General features: G+C 30.5%; 2 protein-coding genes across 2 annotated transcripts; both read left to right on the forward strand.

Moving 5' to 3' along the window:
- Positions 1–4,655: 4,655 nt before the first annotated feature.
- On the forward strand, positions 4,656–8,976 carry LOC103488901 (receptor protein kinase-like protein ZAR1). The gene is made up of 2 exons (XM_008447829.3): positions 4,656–6,394; positions 7,989–8,976. Exons 1-2 carry the CDS (start codon positions 4,885–4,887, stop codon positions 8,624–8,626), a joined length of 2,148 nt encoding a protein of 715 aa, XP_008446051.1. The 5' UTR covers positions 4,656–4,884; the 3' UTR covers positions 8,627–8,976.
- An 8,673-nt stretch (positions 8,977–17,649) lies between these two features.
- Positions 17,650–20,534, forward strand: LOC103488900 (uncharacterized protein At3g27210-like). Its single transcript, XM_008447828.3, has 3 exons — positions 17,650–18,107; positions 18,914–18,991; positions 20,070–20,534. The coding sequence occupies exons 1-3, from the start codon at positions 17,903–17,905 to the stop codon at positions 20,429–20,431; spliced, it is 645 nt and encodes a 214-aa protein (XP_008446050.1). The 5' UTR covers positions 17,650–17,902; the 3' UTR covers positions 20,432–20,534.
- The last annotated feature ends 298 nt before the right edge of the window (positions 20,535–20,832 follow it).

Below are 20,832 nucleotides of genomic sequence, written 5' to 3' on the forward strand. Positions count from 1 at the left end.
ACCTCAAGGATTAAGAAATTCTCTTTGTACTTTCTCAACTTAAATACTTCATGTACTAACTCATACACAAGAGTGTGCTTTACTCAATACTAAGTTGATGCAAGAGTAAACACATGTCGACGTTAATGACATGTTCGAACTAAAGAAGTGGAACATAGAAGCACCCAAGACTTATATGCAAGTTTTTTTTTGCACAAATCATTATTCAGAAAAAGTACTTGAATGAAACGGTATTATTTTTAAATTATATGTTGTGGATAAGAGAATTTATGAATCTTTATATGATTTGAGGAATGCCCCCAATAGAAGATGAGAGAAAAATAAATAAATAGATAGATGTTTTAATATAAAATCTTCACATGCATGCTGGGTATAGCCTCCTGCATAGGAAAAAGGACAAAGAAAGACATTGATAATAAATTACAATGGTGATTGTAGATCCAATCCTTCCAACTACTCCAACAATAATCATTAAAAATTAGATTAAAGCAATACACAAGACAAGAATAAAGCTTCTAATTCCACCTTCTATATTATTTTATCTAAATATGTTGTATGAACTTTATTTGTTGGGTTATCATTTGTTAAACTAAATTATTGTTGATGAATATTGTTCCTAAATATTGAAATTTCCAATACATTTATATTTATTTGTTCCTTTGGTGTAAAACTGTAATAATATGTAATGTAACTGCTGCCATAATTTGGTAGGTTATAGAGATCATCATTGATTAAACATTGTTTGGATGATTAATTAAGAAGCGATGTATCAAAAACTATTGAAGTCGTGTGTCGTTGCATGAACTATTATCTCCACATGTTTTAACTATACTTTTAACTCTGTATTTTCAAATATGAGCAAAGTTTTAGATTCTATTAGTGTATATCATTCATCGATAGAATCTAAAATTTTGTTATATTTTATAAATATTTTCAATTTTACTACTTATAAATAATTTTTAAGAAATTTAATGTTTTATTATTATGATTAAAAATGTATGATTTCGAACTTGAGAAAAATAATTTTAACCCATTTTTCACGCTTGGTTTCATAGTATATAGTTTCGTTCTAACGAATTAATTTAAATGATTAACAACGTGTTTAGATGTGATTCTAACATAATAAAAATGGTTATAACATTTTTGAAATCAATCCTTAGAATATGTCTTAATGTTTTCAAGTCGAGTTCATGTTTAAAATTTAAATATTCACCGTTCCTTAACTTATATTAGAATAACTTGTCAAATTAAGTTTATAGTAATTACTTCTTTGAGGAGGTACTTGGTAATCCATAATGAAACGAGTTTGCAATGCAATGTAACTCAAAATCTATGTTTAGATTAAACGTCTCGGACTCTATTTGTAATACAAAACTTATTCCGTTTTAACAATTATCAATCCAACTCTCTTTTTCTCAATTTTCATGCTTCACATTCTCAACTACATTCCAACCTCTCGAAAAAATTCCTAAAAGTTGAAGATTCGATATTTAGTCTCGAAGTTAATGCAATAAAAAGGAAGATATTAGAAGAAGCTAACAAAATATATTTGTGAGCGTAGGTGTATAGGCTATAGTTCTTAGTTATTTAGCTTCTAAGCATGATTTCATGATTGTAAAGAAGATATAATCATCTTCTACATCTTCCCACTCAACTATGTCATAATGCATTTAATGTTAGTGCCTACTCACTTCAAATATATATATATATATATATATATATATATATATATATATATATATACCTTTTTGAAAAAGAAAAATAACAAATGATAATAATAATAAAATAGGGCAGAGGAAGAAGGTGCAATTAAAGGTGTGAAATGGAGGAGTGATTGTGGAACGCCAGATATTTATTGGTGTTAGTTGTACAATATTGATTGCTTTTAATGGATGGCTGATTCTCATGTTGACCTTTTCTTTTACTGTGCTCACTCACTTACCCGATTACTTCTCTCCGTTTTTTAATCTTACATTTCTTTTTCTTGGATCATAACTCAATTAACATATGACATGTGATAGTCATCGGAACCTTAGTTAAAAAAACAACTAATTAATTCTAAACCATTTTAGACTTTAAAATATATCACGCAAATTTCTTAACTTAATTTGGTATTTGAATTTCTAACCTCACTTTTTTCTTAAACGAATGATGTTAGTAAGGACAGTTGCAAATGTAGTAATATTTTTAAAAATTGTATATATTTAAAAGTTTGTTAAAGTTTATCTAGGAGTCTATCACTAACAAATCATATAGGAGTATATTGTTGATTGATTTTGTTTTGTTTGTAATTTTTTTAAAATATTTAATTATTATCTCTAAAATTACTGTCTATTATAATTGTCAATTTCTTTTTTATTATCCTATTATGTTAAGTGGATAAAGAATTTTGATAGTACAGCACAGAAGTTGTATGTAATGACACTCTTTTTTCTTTTTTCTTTTTTTTTTTTAAATAATATAGTGGTACACCTTTTTTTTAAGAATATAGTGATACTTCTTTTAGATAGAATAAGATCTTCTTTAGATAGTTATAGTAAATTAATTGACTTTGTTTAAAAGATTTAAGATATTTTCAAATGCCAAAATTATTCTATCTTACTAATGGAAAAAAAAATTGAGCATGTTAGTTAAATCATGAAGTTTAGTATGGAAGTGATTATTTAATTTTTGAAATTTAAAAAGTGTCTTTAAAAAAATCGTCTAATAGAATTTATAGATGTTTGAAACGCATAATTTTAAACGTCTATTTTTTTTGTGTATCTACTATTCTTTGAAATATTAGTTTTTAATAAAATATTAAATTTTCAATCTTGCATCTAGTAGTTCTATGAATTTTAGAAAATATTAAAAAGGCCAAAGAAATACTCCAACGTATCAAAAAATTAGTAACATATATATTAGTAGAAAACCAAAAATTCAAATAATTACTAAAACACTATTTAAAATTTAAAATTTAGACAAAAGAAAAAAAAAACGAAAGTTCATTTGTTTATTCAAGACTATCTTTTAAAAAAATTGCTAAAATTATTTTTGAAGTTTGAGAAAGTTTCTATTGACAGGTGTTAGTTTTGTAAAATGAAAACCAACTGTGTTATTCCTAACAAATTTTCATAAAATCTAATCACTCGATTACCGACAATTTATAAAAAAGCGAACCTAATTAACCAGATTGACATATGTATGCACTAAAAACATTCATAGTTCAAAACTCTATTCCATTTATACTGAAAGATATTGAATTTTATCTTTAGCATCTGAGATTAATAAATCCGCGAAAATGTTAAAAGGAAAAAACAAGAAACTAAAAAGGAAAAAAATTAAACTAAAAAGGGGAATAAAAATTTGCATTAATGAATGGTTGTTAGAGTTTATTAAGACACCAAACATCCGCACTATGCCCAAAGTTAATGATAAAAAGGCCGACATTAGAAAAGGCATCGCTCTCCTTTGCTTTTCTTCTACTTCCGTTAATCCTTTTTGTTTCATAACTTTGTCTCTTTCTTTTACATTATTATTATTATTATTATTAATTATTATTATTATTATTTAGGTCAAGTTGCAACAATTGAGTTGGACTAACTTTTTTTTTTTTTTATATTAAAATTTGTTTAGATTGACTTTCCTTATAAAAATATAGTAAAATTTTATATTAATATATATTGATAAAACTAATAAATCATAGAAATAGTCTATTAATATATGTCATTATGTTATATTTAAAAATATCTCAACTTTTTAATTTTGAAGAACACTTTTAAATGCTTAAATGCTCGATCAAAAAATTACTATAAACCTCTCTTTTTAGAAGTTTTACTTGAATCAAATCTCTATATATTTATATATTTTAAAAAATTATAACTCTAATTCATTGTAATTTAAATATTTTTATTATTAGAAAAAAAAACTTTAGTATATCAATAAAGATTTGCGTTTCAATCCAAATCATCAATAGTTTCCTAAGTTTCCTCTTAAAGGAACTCCTGTACTACGTTATATCAACAAAATTTCATACGATAATTAATTTATTAGTTATTATTAATTTTACCACACAATCAAATTTCTAATATCAATATCCATTACAAAATTGTATACCATTCAAAAATTATAATGAAGGATCCAAAATTACTCACCATTGATCATCACACTAATCAAAATTCACAAAGTCACAAAATAACAAAAATCGAAAATTTTTAATAAAAAAAGAGAAATATATTAAAATAAGAACAAGCAAAATTCTCAACCAAAGCAAACGGTTCGAAAACTCCATATTTAAAAAAAAGAAAAACTACAAAATCATAGAAAAGTTAGACTTATGGCTACACTACGACATGTGTAATCCTATTGTAAATTCTATTTACTATAAGAAAACCTAAAAAACATTCGATTTTTTTGTTTTGGGAAAAAAGAATTATCTTCCCTTTTGTGAACTATAAAATAAAAATAAGAATAAACTCCCTAAGTTAAGAGTTAATATTTTTTTTTTTTTTTTTTTTAAATTTTAAATCCAATGAGTAATTTTTTTACGGTTAGTTTATCCTGTTCTTTATTTTAAGATGGCGGGGAGGGCAGATCACAGCCGTCAAAATCTCCCTTTTCATCCAATGTCTCTTTTCTCTTTCTCTTTTAATAGAACTTCCTCACCCAACCACCTCTCTTCTTCCTTAACAACATTTCTCATTTCTTTCTTCTTTTTTCTTTTCTTTTCTTTTCTTTTTTTCTTTCTCTTCTTCTTCGCTTCACTCTTCTTCTTTCTCATTGCAGTTCAATTCCTCATTTTCTCCATTTTTTGGAATAATTACTTCCTGATTGCTGATTCCTTCGCCGGTCGCCGGTCGCCGGTCGCCGTCTAGAGGAAAAACGACGGTGGTGGTGGTGGTGGTGATGGTGATGGTGATGGTGGAGAAGAAGAAACTGTTGTTTCTTCTCTTGCTTTTTAACTTTCACTTCACTTTAAGGGTTTTAGCCCTCTCACCGGATGGTCTCTCGCTTCTTTCTCTCAAGTCAGCGGTCGACCAGTCGCCGGATACCTCTGTTTTCTCCGATTGGAACGAGAATGACTCCACGCCTTGCGGATGGTCTGGCATTTCTTGTATGAATGTTTCTGGTGACTCGCGAGTCGTTGGAATTGCTCTTTCTGGTAAGAATCTCCATGGCTACATTCCTTCTGAACTTGGTTCGCTTGTGTATCTGCGCCGATTGAACCTCCATAACAACAATCTCTACGGTTCCATACCTGAACAGCTGTTTAATGCTACCTCATTGCATAGCCTGTTTCTCTACAGTAATAATCTCTCCGGTTCTTTTCCTCCTTCGATCTGCAACATTCCGAGGCTTCAAAACCTCGATCTCTCCAACAATTCCCTAGCTGGACCAGTACCCGACGAATTGAGAAATTGTAAGCAATTGCAGCGATTAATACTCGCTAGAAACCAATTCGACGGAGAAATTCCGTCTGGTGTTTGGTCTGGGATGGATAATTTAGTTCAACTCGATCTCTCTTCCAACGATTTCAGTGGATCGATTCCGGAGGATCTAGGGGAACTGAAGACACTCTCCGGTACGCTCAACCTCTCCTTCAATCATTTATCAGGTAAAATCCCGAAAACTCTAGGAGATTTGCCGGTGACGGTGAGTTTCGACCTCCGGAGCAACAACTTAAGCGGAAGTATACCACAAACGGGTTCATTTGCGAATCAGGGACCGACTGCATTTCTCAACAATCCTGAGCTATGCGGATTTCCTCTTCAGAAATCTTGTGAGAATTCGGAACGTGGCTCACCGGGAAATCCCGATTCTAAACCATCTTACATTACCCCTAGAAAAGGATTGAGCGCCGGATTAATCATTCTCATCTCCGCGGCCGACGCCGCCGGAGTAGCGTTCATCGGCTTGGTAATAGTTTATGTATACTGGCGAAGGAAGGACAGTTCAAACGGCTGTAGCTGTACGTCGAAAAGAAAATTCGGCGGGAATCAGAAAGACAATCTCTGCAATTTTCCTTGTATGAATGGGAATGATAAGAACGAGGAATCTGAAATGGAGGAACCGGAGAACAGCGAAAGAAGCAGAGAAGAAGGAGGGCTTGTGGCCGTAGACAAAGGGTTTACGTTCGAGCTCGATGAGCTGTTGAGAGCGTCGGCATATGTGCTGGGAAAGAGTGGACTGGGAATTGTGTACAAAGTGGTTCTCGGAAATGGGATTCCGGTGGCTGTACGGCGGTTGGGGGAAGGGGGAGAACAGAGGTATAAGGAGTTCGCGGCGGAGGTACAGGCCATTGGAAGGGTAAAACATCCGAATATCGTGAAATTGAGAGCTTATTATTGGGCGCCGGATGAGAAGCTTCTGATCAGTGACTTTATCTCCAATGGAAACTTGGCCTCTGCTCTTCGCGGTGAGTTCAATAATTTCTTTTGCATTCCATTATTTGTTTCGTTCTGTTTTTTCTTTTACCTGAATCTTCTGGTCGGACGGCGCCTCAAATAATTTAAAAGTTTCAAAATTTACTCTTTAAACTTAGATCTTTTTTTTACTAATTTATGTATTTAAGACTAATGCCCATTAATTAATTCTAAAAAAATATAAATAATTAACTTTCACTACTAAAATTGAAATTAAAAGTCCATTTTATAGTGGGAATCTTATGATCATTAAATTGTGACAATTGAAAATTTGTAGACTAAAATAAAATTAATCAAAATTTAAGACAGTGAATTCAAGCCAAACTAAAAAAAGAAAATCAACGTCTAATCCGATTAGAAACTATAAAATTTTAGTAGTAGTTGTTAGTAAGCATTAGTGAGCTAAGTTTGAACCGGTGATTTGCACACGTGGGTTCCACGTGGCCAACTATTTGATAATTTAGGACAATCCATGTATGATCTCTTTGACGGCGTAAACACAAACATTTAAATCGGAACTTTGTTTTTTTAAAAAAAAAAACTTTTTATCCAGTTGGGGGTGGAGGGAGAAAATTCCTTCCGGTATAGGATATTTGTTTTTAAGTTTTGGCTTTTGGGTGGGTAGTTACTTGACTTTGGATGGGTATTGTTGGGCATAATTGTTGGTTGCCTAATATTATGATTGCCAAGCCAAGCGTGAGATCCAACAATGGATGTCCCCACGCTCTGTGTCTGTGCCCGCAGCACTTTCCACGTTGCCTGCCCTGGATTGCTGGCGCTGTTCCGCTCCATACGCATCCCCATGTTTTGTGTCTACGAATCAAACATAAATAGTCAAACCTTTTACTTTACTTAATAAGATAATTAATTACTTAAACACTAGGATTTAATGGGATGACCATAATAGATCGAATAATCAAGCTGATCGATCAGTTTGGTCGGTCGAAAAACAAGAAGGATCAGACAAAGGTCGATTTTAGAAAGTTAATCGAGAATTTTCAAAAAGTATTTTTAAGTGTTAAACCGATCTAACAGACCAACTTTTACTCATCAATGTTGAGGTCGATTTGACACTTTACTAAATCGACTATAGGTTGGTTTTTAAAAAAATCGATTCCGATTGATCGATGATCACCCATAAGTTTTTCCAAGGGTTTTAAAAGAAATAAATGTAAAAAAAAAAAAAAAAAGTCATAAGAATTTTAATTTAGAATGTGGGTAAGAAATTACGTTTTTCAACTTAAGTAGGGTTTTATCGGTGACTTATTAGAAGAAAATTACCTTTTTCAACTTTAATTTAAATTTCAATTGCACTTATTTTTGTTTGTGCAATTTGGATAGTTCACCAATCAATACTATCACAAGACATTTAAAAAGAAAAAATTATTCTTCCATTATTTAAAAAGAAGTTGACCATGAAAATTAGTTATTACACTCCATTGATTCAAAAAAGTTACTATTTGATTAGGTAAATAAATTTCTCTCCTTTTGTTTACTTTTTTTTTTTTTAAGCAAAATTAATCTACTCTGATACGGAAAATTGGAACCGAAATGTTTTCATTCATCAACAATGTGTGAATAAAACAGGAAAAAACGGGCAGCCATCTTCAAGCCTTTCATGGTCAACAAGACTACGAATAACCAAAGGAACCGCGAGAGGATTAGCCTATCTCCATGAATGTAGCCCAAGGAAATTCGTCCATGGCGACATCAAACCCTCCAACATCCTCCTCGACAACGATTTCCATCCCCACATCTCCGACTTCGGCCTCAACCGTTTAATCAGCATCACCGGCAATAACCCCTCCTCCTCCGGCGGCCTCATCGGCGGCGCCTTCTCCTACCTCAAATCCGTCCAAACCGACCGCACCAACAACTACTGCGCGCCGGAGGCCCGAGCCCCCGGCGGCCGCCCCACCCAAAAATGGGACGTATATTCCTTCGGCGTCATGGTCCTCGAATTACTCACCGGAAAGTCGCCGGAGCTTTCGCCGAACACGTCGACTTCTTTGGAAATTCCAGATTTGGTGAGATGGGTTAGGAAAGGATTTGAAGAAGCAAAGCCATTGTCGGATTTGGTTGATCCTGCTCTGTTACAAGAAGTACATGCTAAGAAAGAAGTGCTCGCTGTATTCCACGTGGCGCTCGCTTGTACAGAGAGCGATCCGGAGGTTCGGCCCAGAATGAAGACGGTGTCGGAGAGTTTTGATAGGATTGGATCGTGAAAAATGATTGGCCGCCATTGTTATGCTTGCTCAAGCTTCTCTGATGTAAAATTGGGATTATGAACTTGGAGGAAGCCTATAATTTTTTTAGGGGAGAGTCTGGGAAGACGACAAGGAAATGTAGATTGTTGGTCAAAATTGTCCATGGAGATTTGAGGGGGTTTTAATTCCTTTGATTTTGTAATTGTTTTTTTTTTTGTTCTTATTGTATCTTTTATGGTATAATTTGTTTTTGCTTTACATTTTGCAGTGAGGAATGAGGAAAGTTAGGTATAAATGTTCTTCGACTTGAAAAATTTTCTGTCACATTTCTTTATAAGGTAATGGAAATAATCAATGACTATACGTTATCTTCTTCGTGTCTTTTTGCTTTTTTTTGTTGTCAATCTTTGATGCCTTGGTTTTAATGGTCGAAATGAAATCAATTCATTCAAAATTAAAATGGTTCTGATCAAAGCTTTCAACATCAAATAGGGGTTTGAGATAAAAGGGTGCAAAGTTGTGGGCAGAAGTTAGAAAAGCTTGAAATTGTGAATGGTAGCCACACAATTAAAAAACATCAATTTTATATCTTACTTGCTCCTTATGTAATGGGTCTCAAGAATACACAATTTTTTAAAAAAATTTACCATTTCAACATTAAATTAAAATTAAAAGAGAGCTAGGAGTTGTAAGGTCTTGTAGGGGTGTTTAACTCCGAAAGTTGGTGTTCAATAACTCAGTGTCTTTCTCCATTTTACAAATTTATCTTACAACTTTGCACCCTAAACACATATTTCATTAACTTCAACACATTAACTCCAAATCTCATAACTCATTTCAATATCAAAAATTCACCCATTGTTTAAATCACCATAAAACAAAAACTCGACATTCTTTTTCGTGCACAATAATTATACGACCTTTTTACTTACCCAGTTAAAAAAATAAAAATAACAAATCAATTTTAAAAACAAAATTTCCATCACATGGGAGATTACGTTGGCACAAACAAAGATAGGGTTAAAGTATTAGGAAACGTAACTTTCATAAAGGTAAGACGTTTAGAATCTCACCCACCACCCTCTATTTGAACATTATAAAAGAACAAAACACTGCCAATATGACACCAAAAAGTAAGATGTAATGTCGCTAACAACGAACTACATGACAAAAAAGAATTCAGTGAAGTGAAATCTTTCACCAATTTGTGAAAGGTATTATGATCATTCATTCTCATGTCCATATTCTGTGTACAAATTAATTAGAAGCCTATAAATAGAGAAGCCTTTGATTACAACTATCCAACTAATCATAATTTTCCAAATTAACAGATTTAACAGATCAAACAAAATAACACAACATGTTTTGTTAATATTAGATAACTAAATCAATACAAAACTACTTATTATCAACTTCAAGATTACAATTCTCTTTTGCTTTGCACATTGTTGAATAAAAAAAAAACAACGTGCTTAAAATCTCTGCAAATTTTTTCATAAAAAAATTAGTAGTTTATGAAAACTTGTATATTGTCGCCAAAAATTCAAATCATGTATTAAAGATGAAACTATCTAACAAGTAGAAAATTTGAGTGCGTGAATTAACTTACTTACTGTAACATCAAAAATTTAAAAGAGGGGTACGAACCGATATCACATCTTAATGAGAGGGGATTTTAATAATATAAAAATAAGATTAACAAAGAATTAAAACTTAATACATATACCAACAATGTGCATCCTCATTTTCGGTGGCTCAATCACAATAACTTTAAAGTTAAGCATGCTTAGCTTGGAACAATTCTATGTTGGGTAACCTATTGTAAATTTCCTCCGATAGGGTGTCATACTTTCTTTAGAGTTTTTTCACTTATTTATGGCTATGGGTTGACCTAGGTCCTCCTCCCTTGGGGTTTGAGGAGTTTTCAAGCTTTATATTATGGTCTTCTTTTGGAAACTAAGCAAGTTGCAAGATTCTTATCCCTTAGTTTTCTTATGTCACTTTTTCTTCCAAAATCATCCCTTGCTCTAAACTTCTATTGAATCATGTTGCAAACGATAATTGATACCCTCCTATATAACATACTAATCACATTGGTTTTTTTCAAAAAAAAAAAAAAAAAAAAAAGACCAATATGGAGCTCTTGGTTTATCCTTGTTTATATGTTCAATATCTTCTACGTTTTTAATCACTTAACAAATATGGTCTTTCATTGTAAAACCAATTAAAACATAGTGTGAATAAAAGGGAGTAGGTAGTGTCGTGTTAATAGCATTTCTCCCATGCTAGTTGAGGTTGTTGACGGGTCGCGGGCCTTGGGCTTTCTTTTTTCCTTTTTCAATAGGATGGCTTCGTTTATCTGATTCTTTTGTCTCAGGTTAGAGTTACTCTCAATATTCAAGCTCTCTTGTTGCTTAGGTGCTTGGAAATCTAGCATCCTGGAATTCTGTAGTACTACATTATTTTTGGAGGACCACCGTTGATGCCTCATCTAAAACGATATGTAGAGATACATATATATCAATGCATAGAAAAAGAGTTTGTTTCTGTCAAAGAAGCATACTTAATTAACAGATCTAAACTAAATTGAAGGCTACTCTCTCTTTAATTTAGTAGATATGTTATCCCTTTGGGCCATGGAAACAAGAACTTTACCTGCAATTGAAGAAGACTTCAGTTAAGAGAGAATTTTAGCCGGACCTGATCTTGAAAATTCCAGTCATTTTCTTGCAGCTAAAATGTTGTGAATATATGTAAGTACCCTTGTGAAAATACAATTTCCAGACATTCTTGAATAGAGAATTGGAGATATCATACTGTTTCTATACCTAAATCTGGTTTATCAATCACGGTGGAAGTTAAATGCATAATGAATTAAACTATTAACTTTTTATCGACGGTCCCGTTACACACCATTCTAGACTCGAGTTCATTGAATTGCATCAATTGTAAGTAAGCTCTCATCACGAGAAAGCATTTTGTTTTTCCTATATAAACTTTGAACTGGATCAAATTATTATCAAATCCTTCAGCTATTTTAGACTCATATGAATAATGTAACTAACCCTCTGGCTGTAGCCTTCCGATAAGGGTAGAGTAATAGACCGGATATCATATATGCTAATGAAACTATGAAAAGCTGTAAATGAGATTTTGTATGTTTCTTTTATCCATGTGTACTTCTAATTGTCAACTGTGTGATTGTAGCATCCATGCTACTAACATCTTGCTAGTTTCTATGGTCCCTTTGTTATTGGCTCTTGGGAGAGCTTCTGGCTTTGCTTTCACCTTATGACAAAATTATTTTACCTGTAAAAGGGCTGCGCTCGTGGCAGTTGGCCTTACCAGGGTTTCAAGCTCATTTTTTGCTATGCTTTTACTTCCTCTAAATTATTTTGTTCACTGGCGGAAGATAGAGAATCCGTGGCTTAGTTGTATTTAATAGATATCTATCTAATACAAGTTGTTTTTCAATCTCTTTCCATGATCGTTTTAGATTTAGAATTAACTCTACTTCTATAATATATCATGATGTTGATTTTTATTGTTTAAGGGAAGGTGATCTTTTTATTATTATCCATAATTGTTTCTGCTTTCTTTCCTATCCACAGTGATGACAGTTATCTTTTCTCTCGATCCCCTGACCGATCGAGATATCCTCTCTTTTGCCCAACACTATTTTTGGAGCTTGAAGTTCAATCAGCTCTTCTTTTTAGGGTATCCGATTAATATTATCCATTAGAATACTTTATATAACTTTTCTTAGATTGAAGAATCCAAGCTGTGCTTAGATAAAGCTCAATTTTGAATCTACCTATTTATTGATTACTAGTTGTGTATCATCTTGTATATATTTTCTTGGCTTTTTCTGAAATGATTCTTATCTTAATTATTGTCTTTTTTTCGAAAAGAGTTTAAGTGATTCAACGACTCGTTTATCTTTATTTTAATATGATTATCGAATGATCAAGATTGAACTTTCCACCTCTAATGATAAACAAAGACAGGCAAATTATCTTTGAGCAACAGAATCTAACCTATCATATTTTCTTTTCTTTTGTTTCTGTTTGTGTTTCGCATGTGTTTGTAAGGTGCAGGTTAATTATTGGTGTGGAAACTCATATATGATGCATTCAAGTTTTACCTTATGGAGTACACATTTTATGTGAAGTCATTACCCATTCATTTGATGGTCAAAGTTGATTTAACTTCAAGAATTATGCCCACATGTTATTGAATTACATTTATGATATCGACGGCTATCATGTTTTCCTCCTTATCTCTTACCAGCATTCATTACAATATGACTCGCCGTACTATGGCCGTTGGAACAGGTGAATTATTGAGCCCTTGGTAGTTTCTGGATATATGTCTTATAGGTTACAATGCAAAAGGAAAAAAGGAAAATATTGATTGTTTTATTTTTGTCAAATATTTATTTATACTCCTAAGCTTATCAATTATATCGATTAAAACCTCGAATTAATAGTTATATCAATTAACATTTAAATCATAAATTTCTACTACTACCATATAACTTATGTTTAAGTTTGTTAACAAATTTAGACAGTTTTTTACAATTACATTTAAAAACCATTTCTATGTTAATTCTCATATGTGTATAGACTTTTTCAAAAATGTCGGTTTTACAAAATGATCGATTAGAATAAGTTTTCTAAAAAAATTTTTTCTCTAAGAGTCTAAATTTGTTCATTTATGATAGTTTAGTTTATGATCTAAATTGATATGACCTTCAAGTTTAAGAGTATAAATTGATTTTTTTTTTTTTGGTTAATTTTTCTTTTTGGGTTAGAAAGTTTCTATGCATTTATTATGGAGGCTTGTTTTAAATGTGGTGGTTCCTTTGAGGTCCTGTAAGTGATATGTATAAAGTAGTTCTTTGATGCCTATAGAGTTGGTTAATATTCAATAGTTGCTTTTTTCTGCTAGACTTGCATATATATATAAATTGAAACTTAAAAAGAGGGAAAGTGACTCAGTGAGGAAAACATGTAAGTTATGACATTTTGTATATTAATGTTAGATACAAACAAACAAAGTCTCAAATTAATTAATAAAATAGAAAGATCCGTTTCATATAAGCGAAAGATAATTATCTCGTGATATGAGACATAACCTTTTTTTTTTTACAAAAATAGCAAAACATTTTATGATACTAAGGTTCATGTCACTACACTTTCTAAATTATAAAAGTAACAAATTTAAAAGCTTATAGTTCTTTAGTAGTCTTCTGATAGCCATCTGATATATCTAATTCCTTGTTATATTTGTCATATTTGTAATATGCAAAAAAAAAATATGCTATGGGCTACTTTTTTTCTAAATTTTTGTAATTGCAGTTTTTTTTTTTGTTCTAAAAGTAAAATTACGAAGGTTTATCTATATCAATTGCTCTGAGAAATATCAGGTAGTTTTTATACTTTCATCGTATGTCGTTTGATTTGAACCTAATTTTTTAGGGGTAATACTAAGGTGGATCCTCGTTTCATTGCTCATGTAAAACAAATAATTGAAATATTTCAAAAAAATAAGAAGAATTTGTGTATCATAACAAAATTTAATCCCCCCATTTCCATTAACATATCCTTATAGGTAGTTTGTTGTCTTTGTTGAAAGTGAAGTTGTTTGACTAGTCAATAGCGTGCGTGAGATGAAATGTCTTGTTTGTATTTGGAAGTCGTGAAGTTTAAGGGATGCAAATGCAATTAATGAGATTTAACAAGAATGTTATATATATATATATATATATATATATATATATAATTATTACTTTAGGTTTATCAAATGGATTTTTTGTGCCTTTCTTTTTGTAGGACCATGACCTAATTATCGTTCATGTCAAGTCATGAGTAGACTAAATAGTTTAAACTATTCAACCTACAAAAATTTTTAACTTTAATTAAAAAAAATATACTTTATGTTTTCTTCCAACATGAAAGTGGGAAAGGGTTTAAGGTCGAAGATTCACTCTAATTTTGTTATGAGTTATTTTTAAAATAGAAATTTGAAAAATTAATCCAAACATAAATTATGTTTAAATTCGGTTATTTTTTTCTTTAGTGCATTGATTTGTTTAGATGAGTATGTTTTTTTTAATTTTATAGGGCAGATGAAAAATGATCCTTTGCATCACATATAGATAACGAATTTGTCGTTGGAGTATGTTGTACATTTGTATCTTATGTATAATCAAAATCTAAAAGAATCATCTAGTCATTCAAAATCAATTCAATGTTTGATTTTATACTTTTAAACAAAATTTTCATACTAAATAAACTTTATTTTAAATAGTTAGAATCGCTTCCAATGCTCTTTAACTTTCGGTGGCTCTACGGTATGCATGTTATACCAAAAGCTCCCGACGAATACAACCGAACTCAAATCGCTATAACACTACTAGCAACTAAACAAAAGGAAACTGTCGATGTATCGTTCACATAGTGACATTGTTTAGTATGGTCGCTGTTGTATAGCTGCCATCCCAATTTCCCTATCTTTCTTCTTTTGGAAGTGCAAACAAGTTACATATTTAATCGTGGATACGATGGGGTATCAACTTTGGTGTGAGAATTTTTTTCGTTGATTCCAAAATGTTGAGCAGTGTGAATTTATATTGTTTTGGTCTTTATCATCTATTATATATTTGACGAATATGAAAGTGACAATCACATGTATTAGTTTTAAATAATTATTCACTGGGCCACATTATTTCATTTTATAGGTCACCTCTCCTATAATTCTACTAACTACGATACATCGAGAAAATTTTAAGATATGTTTGTGATGTGTTAAAGTTTTTTTAATAAAAAGAATTTAGATACAATTGATTTTTAAATGAATCAAATTAAAGTAGAGTACCAAAATTTTATATATTTAAAATTTACTTTCAACCATTATATTTGGTCAAAAAGTTAATTTAGAATTGTTCTATTAGTAATTACAGTTTGTTAATTTTATTATTTTTGAAAAATTCCTACCTAAAAAGATCTATTTCTATTTATTTCGTTATTAAAAACTATCTATATGATATTGATTGGAAATTTGAAACATACATAATTATTTGTTTTATCGACAATTTAATGACAATGTCGGTCATATTTTGGTTCAATATTTAAACTAAAAAAAAAAAACATAAATACCAACAAACAATATTATATAAAAACAATATCATTCATTTTGACAGTGATTGATTAGGAATCATCTAACAATACCATCGTTTAAAAGAAAAAAATGATTTTGGCAAGAAAAGAAAAAGATGATTTTCACCCTTTCAAAATTTTCTGCGATTCAGCTAACTAGTACTTAAGTATTTCTTCTCACATGTATTCATAAAACACATAAACTTAGTGGTGAAAATCGGTTAGTTAGAGTAACCAAACTGACTATGATTGATTTAGTAAATGTTCAAACCGATCTGACCATGAATGAATATAAACAAACGGTTGGTCGATTGGTTTGTTTAAAGTAGTTCAAATTTTTTAAAATTATGTTGTCAGTTTAGAAATCTAAACGAACACCGATATAACTTCTCGTTTATCTCCGACCAATCATTTGTTAGATCTTTCGATTTATTATATTCATGGTATCTAAACTATAAAGATGAAACTGATACGGTTAAATTGGTATGCATAGCTTCTCCCCTATTTTTCTTTAAATAAAAAAGAAAACAAAAGCTTTTACCTGCTCGCCCGCCCACCATAATTTATTGCACAAACCAAAGTTGAATGTATTGCGCTGTCAACAAGTGGGGTGTAGGAAAAGCAACAAATAAATGTGGTAAAAAGATAAGAGTGGGTAACAAAATATTTGATTCGGTGAAGCAATGATTCTCTATCTTGGATTCCGAGCAAAGTCGTCTACCCAACAGTGTAAAATAGGTTCTAATACAACTTTAGTCGGGTTGGGATTAAATTGAATTGTTGGAGTTGTATATTTTTTATATTCAATTTCAATAATTTTTATTGAATAAGAATCTAACCCAATCATACCATGAAGCATTGGAATTGGATTATTTCGTACTAGTTGGATCACTCATTTAAATTTTCTGTCCAAAACTCTATTTAATAATTTTATACTAAGAATAATAACTCGTTCTTAAAGTCTTCGGTTTTATGAGTTGATGGATAATAAATTGTTAAAAACATCTCGTAAAACTAGAATAATAAATATATGTATGTAACGTAGTAAGATTATAAGTAAAAAAAATATATTTTTTAAAATTACTAATAAATTTGAGTCGACATGAATTGGTTTGAGCAATTGTTTATGAACTCATGAACCAATTCAACTCTTAATAATATAAATTGGACCGATCAAGTTTTTCGAATTATCAATTGTTTTAACACCCTTAGGTTGGATTGCTTTTAACTTTATTACTTTAAACATCTTCATTTTAATTTGTATTTTTAGTTTTAGTTCATTTATTTTTTAAAATGTTCATTTTATTCCTAAGAATGAATTAGTTAAATTTTTATTTCACTGTAAATGGATTAAGAGGATTCATTTATAAAATACATAAACTAAGATTAATCATAGTTAATTAAAGTACAATAATCAAAATGAACTAAACTCAACAAAACTCGAGTGTAAAAGAACCAAAGCATTAAATAAGCTTTTAATATACATTTCCACTAAGAATCATCATGGATCAACAAGTAAAAAAGAGGAAGACATAATCTCAATAACTAACTAAGAGGGTATAAGTTCAATCAATTGTATTATTTTTCATATTGAAATTGTTCACATATCAAACACGCATATTAAAAATGAACCCAAACACATACTATTATTATATAATCACTATTACAACACATAAACTATAATCAACCGCTAATAACCAAACGCACCCAAAATACATACTATTATTGTATAATCACTATTACAACATATAAACTATAATAACCAAATTACTAATAGCCACACCTTAGAGCTCCGAACACTGGCGTTAGATCATAGTTTTGTTTCAACAAGCAAAGGAGGCATTAGAACATACAAAGTAAGGACCCACTCCGAGTAAATGCCATTACTTCACTTTGAAGACCAAACAACCCCTCCCTCCCAACAGGACCCAGATCACCAGATCTTTGTTTTTGTTTCCCCAAAAACAACTTCTTTTCCTTTTCCTTTTCCTTTTCCTCTCTTCCCATTGAAATGTAAACCCCAGACCATTTTAACAAAACAATCTTCCTGTTCCTCTTCATCTTTATATCATCGATGTTAGACGATCTCGGCAGTGGACATTTTTAGGCCATTTGTTTCTGTCCGACGGCAATCATGGGAAATTGTGTTCTTGTTCGTAGAGACCAGAAACCTGATTCTAAATTCAAATGGTCGGTCGGTTCTGGGACCGTCGTCAATGTTAATGTTTCGAGCAATGAATCCGACAACAAACCCGAGGTTTGGGAAAAGGAGATCATAGGAAGGCTTTGTTCTAGCCCTCGTCTCTCTTCACATCTACAACCCTCTTCTCCACCATTCGGTTTGAGTCCTCGCCCTCTCCTTTTCTCTTTTGATTTGTTTTTGTTTTCTTTTCCTTTCTCTTTAATGTTTAAGTTTTGGAATTACTGCCTTCCTCTTTGACGATCATGATTCTACATTTTAAAAGATAGAGAAAGACTTATGATTTAATTTATATTTCTAAATTTGTATGAAACAAATATATATAAAACTTATAAATGTATTAGTTAAACACGTAAATTTTCATAAGTCAATCAATTTAGATTTTTAGACAAAATTTTCTCTTAAAAACTATTTGTGTATTTAGTTTAATTTGTCACACCGACATTTAAATAAATTTGTACACGTTGAGAATTAAATAATCAATTAATTTATAATTTCCAGTATTTTCAAATATAGCAAAACGAACTTAAATGTTTACAAAATATAATAAAATTTCAATTATAGATATTAATAGGCTAATAGTATTTATCAGCTATATTGATAGACGTTGATAGAAATATTAAAGTATATCACTTCGTTGATGAAATATAAAATATTACTATATTGTATAAATATTTTTAATAGTTTTATCATTTATTATTATAATTTAAGCAGACACGTTCAAATGGATATATAGTGAAATTTGGTGGATAGGTTTATGTTTAAGGTGTAATTTTTTACGTTTTTTGAAATGGTTTAAAAAAATTATTTGAATGTTCATAAGTATTTCCAAACATGTTGCTCTTGTTTTTGCTCTTAGTCTCTTCTGTTCATGTTTGATTTTATATTTTCAAAAGTAATTTCTTATCATACCATTTTGATCGTTTGATTGTTGTGTTAATGTAGGTAAAGGCGACGAGATATTTTTTGATTCACAAGCTTGGTTGGATTCTGACAACGATGATTTCTTCAGCGTCAACGGAGGTTAGAATTATAAACAATTGGCAATTTTAATTAGTTAATGGAGATTAGAATTTACTATGAACATGGTAACAAATTTTATGAAATTTATTGCATCCGCACTAAATTGATCTAGACTTACTTGTGTTTATAAACTCAAAATACTATCTTGAAATTCAATAAAAAATATCAAATGATAATAGTTATCATGAATTTATTAAATTGTTAACTACAAATTTAAGAGTTCTCAAATCGAAAATGATATCTAAAAGTACGTTATACTAAGGAGTTTTTCAAAAATAGAAAAAGTTTATAAATTATATTTAGAAAAAGTTTATAAGTATAATAAAATTTATTATACTTATTTTTCTATGAAGTGTAAATATTTTGTCAAATGTTCTATTTTTAACAATTTTTCTTATATTAACTATTTAGTTTTTAGTTTTTGAAATGAATTAATTTATAAACATCATTTCTATCCAATTGATTTTTTATTTGTTGTTTTTATATTTTAAAAGTTAAAACATGTTTGATAGTAATTTGGTGTAAGGCTTTGTTTTTTTTTTAAATAATTTTGGTTCTTTTCGAGCATATTTTTTAATAGAATATTTTCCAATATAATAAAGTAAATTAAAAAATATATATATATATATATATATATATATATATATATATATATATATATAAATATAATTAAACATAACTAATAGATCAATATATTACTATCATCTCCCGTTGATTGATAATGTATAAGTATTCATCACTAATAAACTATAAAATATTGTTATATGTATAAATATTTTTACTAATTTTACTTTTTAAAAAGAATTTTATTTATTAAATATAAGGTTGAATTCTTTAACTTAAATTATTAAAAAAAAATAACCTTTTACAAATTACTCTTTTTAGTTTAAAAAGATGGTGGGTTTATTTTAGAAAAACATATCTAGAAATTAGATAACAAAAATAAGAGGTTCAATGTTATATACTTCATATTGGCTTAATTTGAAAAATCCGAATGAAAAAAATAAAATGGTTTTCAAATAAGGGCTAAAAATTGGCCGAAACAAGTACAAATTTCCTTCCTTGTCTATACATGTAGATAATACACCGTCGTGTGGCAACACCCCACTATGGCGTCCGAACACCATCGAAGCACCACTGGCTGATCCATCGTCCCCGAAACAAAGAAAGAAACTGCTATTTGAGTTGTTTCAAGAAAGCTTCAATAGAGAACATGGAAGGTCGATTGCAAACCCAACAATTAGTAATCGTCACAACATTGAGGTTGTAATTATGGAGGCTAACGATAAGAAGCCAATTTCAAAATCGGTGAAAGGAAACTCAACGCAATCGACACCATGGTGCATTCCGGTCCCGAAGTTGACGCGAAGCCTCAGCCTCGGCGAGAAAAAGAAGAGGTTGCTCAGCCCTTGTCGCGGCGGTGGTCATGTACACCATTGAGCCCCATTATGTTTCCATGTGTGAATTTGTATGTAAATTTCTAAACTGTGAATGTTTTTGAACTTTAATATTTGCTTCAATAATAATATTTATGTCTATCCTACTTGATTTCTTCTCTCTGATTTTTGTTCAATTCATTTGGAAGATATTTGTTAATTCTCGATGAATATAATGTAGGATAATTGAAGGAAGACAAAATAATGACAAACTACAAATTTCGTGTTGCGTCCATTAAAGTCAAACGGTCAAATCCTCGAATTTTATGTTTATTGTACTAACAAAATGGTTAATTGATATTAGTAAAATATCGACCTTTAACTATTAGTATCAACGATATTTAAAATTTATTTGTTTGATAAAAAGAAATAAATTAAGTTTAATCTCTCACATTTATTAAATGT

Source organism: Cucumis melo, chromosome 10 (assembly GCF_025177605.1).
Source record: "Cucumis melo cultivar AY chromosome 10, USDA_Cmelo_AY_1.0, whole genome shotgun sequence".
Taxonomy (NCBI): Eukaryota; Viridiplantae; Streptophyta; class Magnoliopsida; order Cucurbitales; family Cucurbitaceae; genus Cucumis; species Cucumis melo.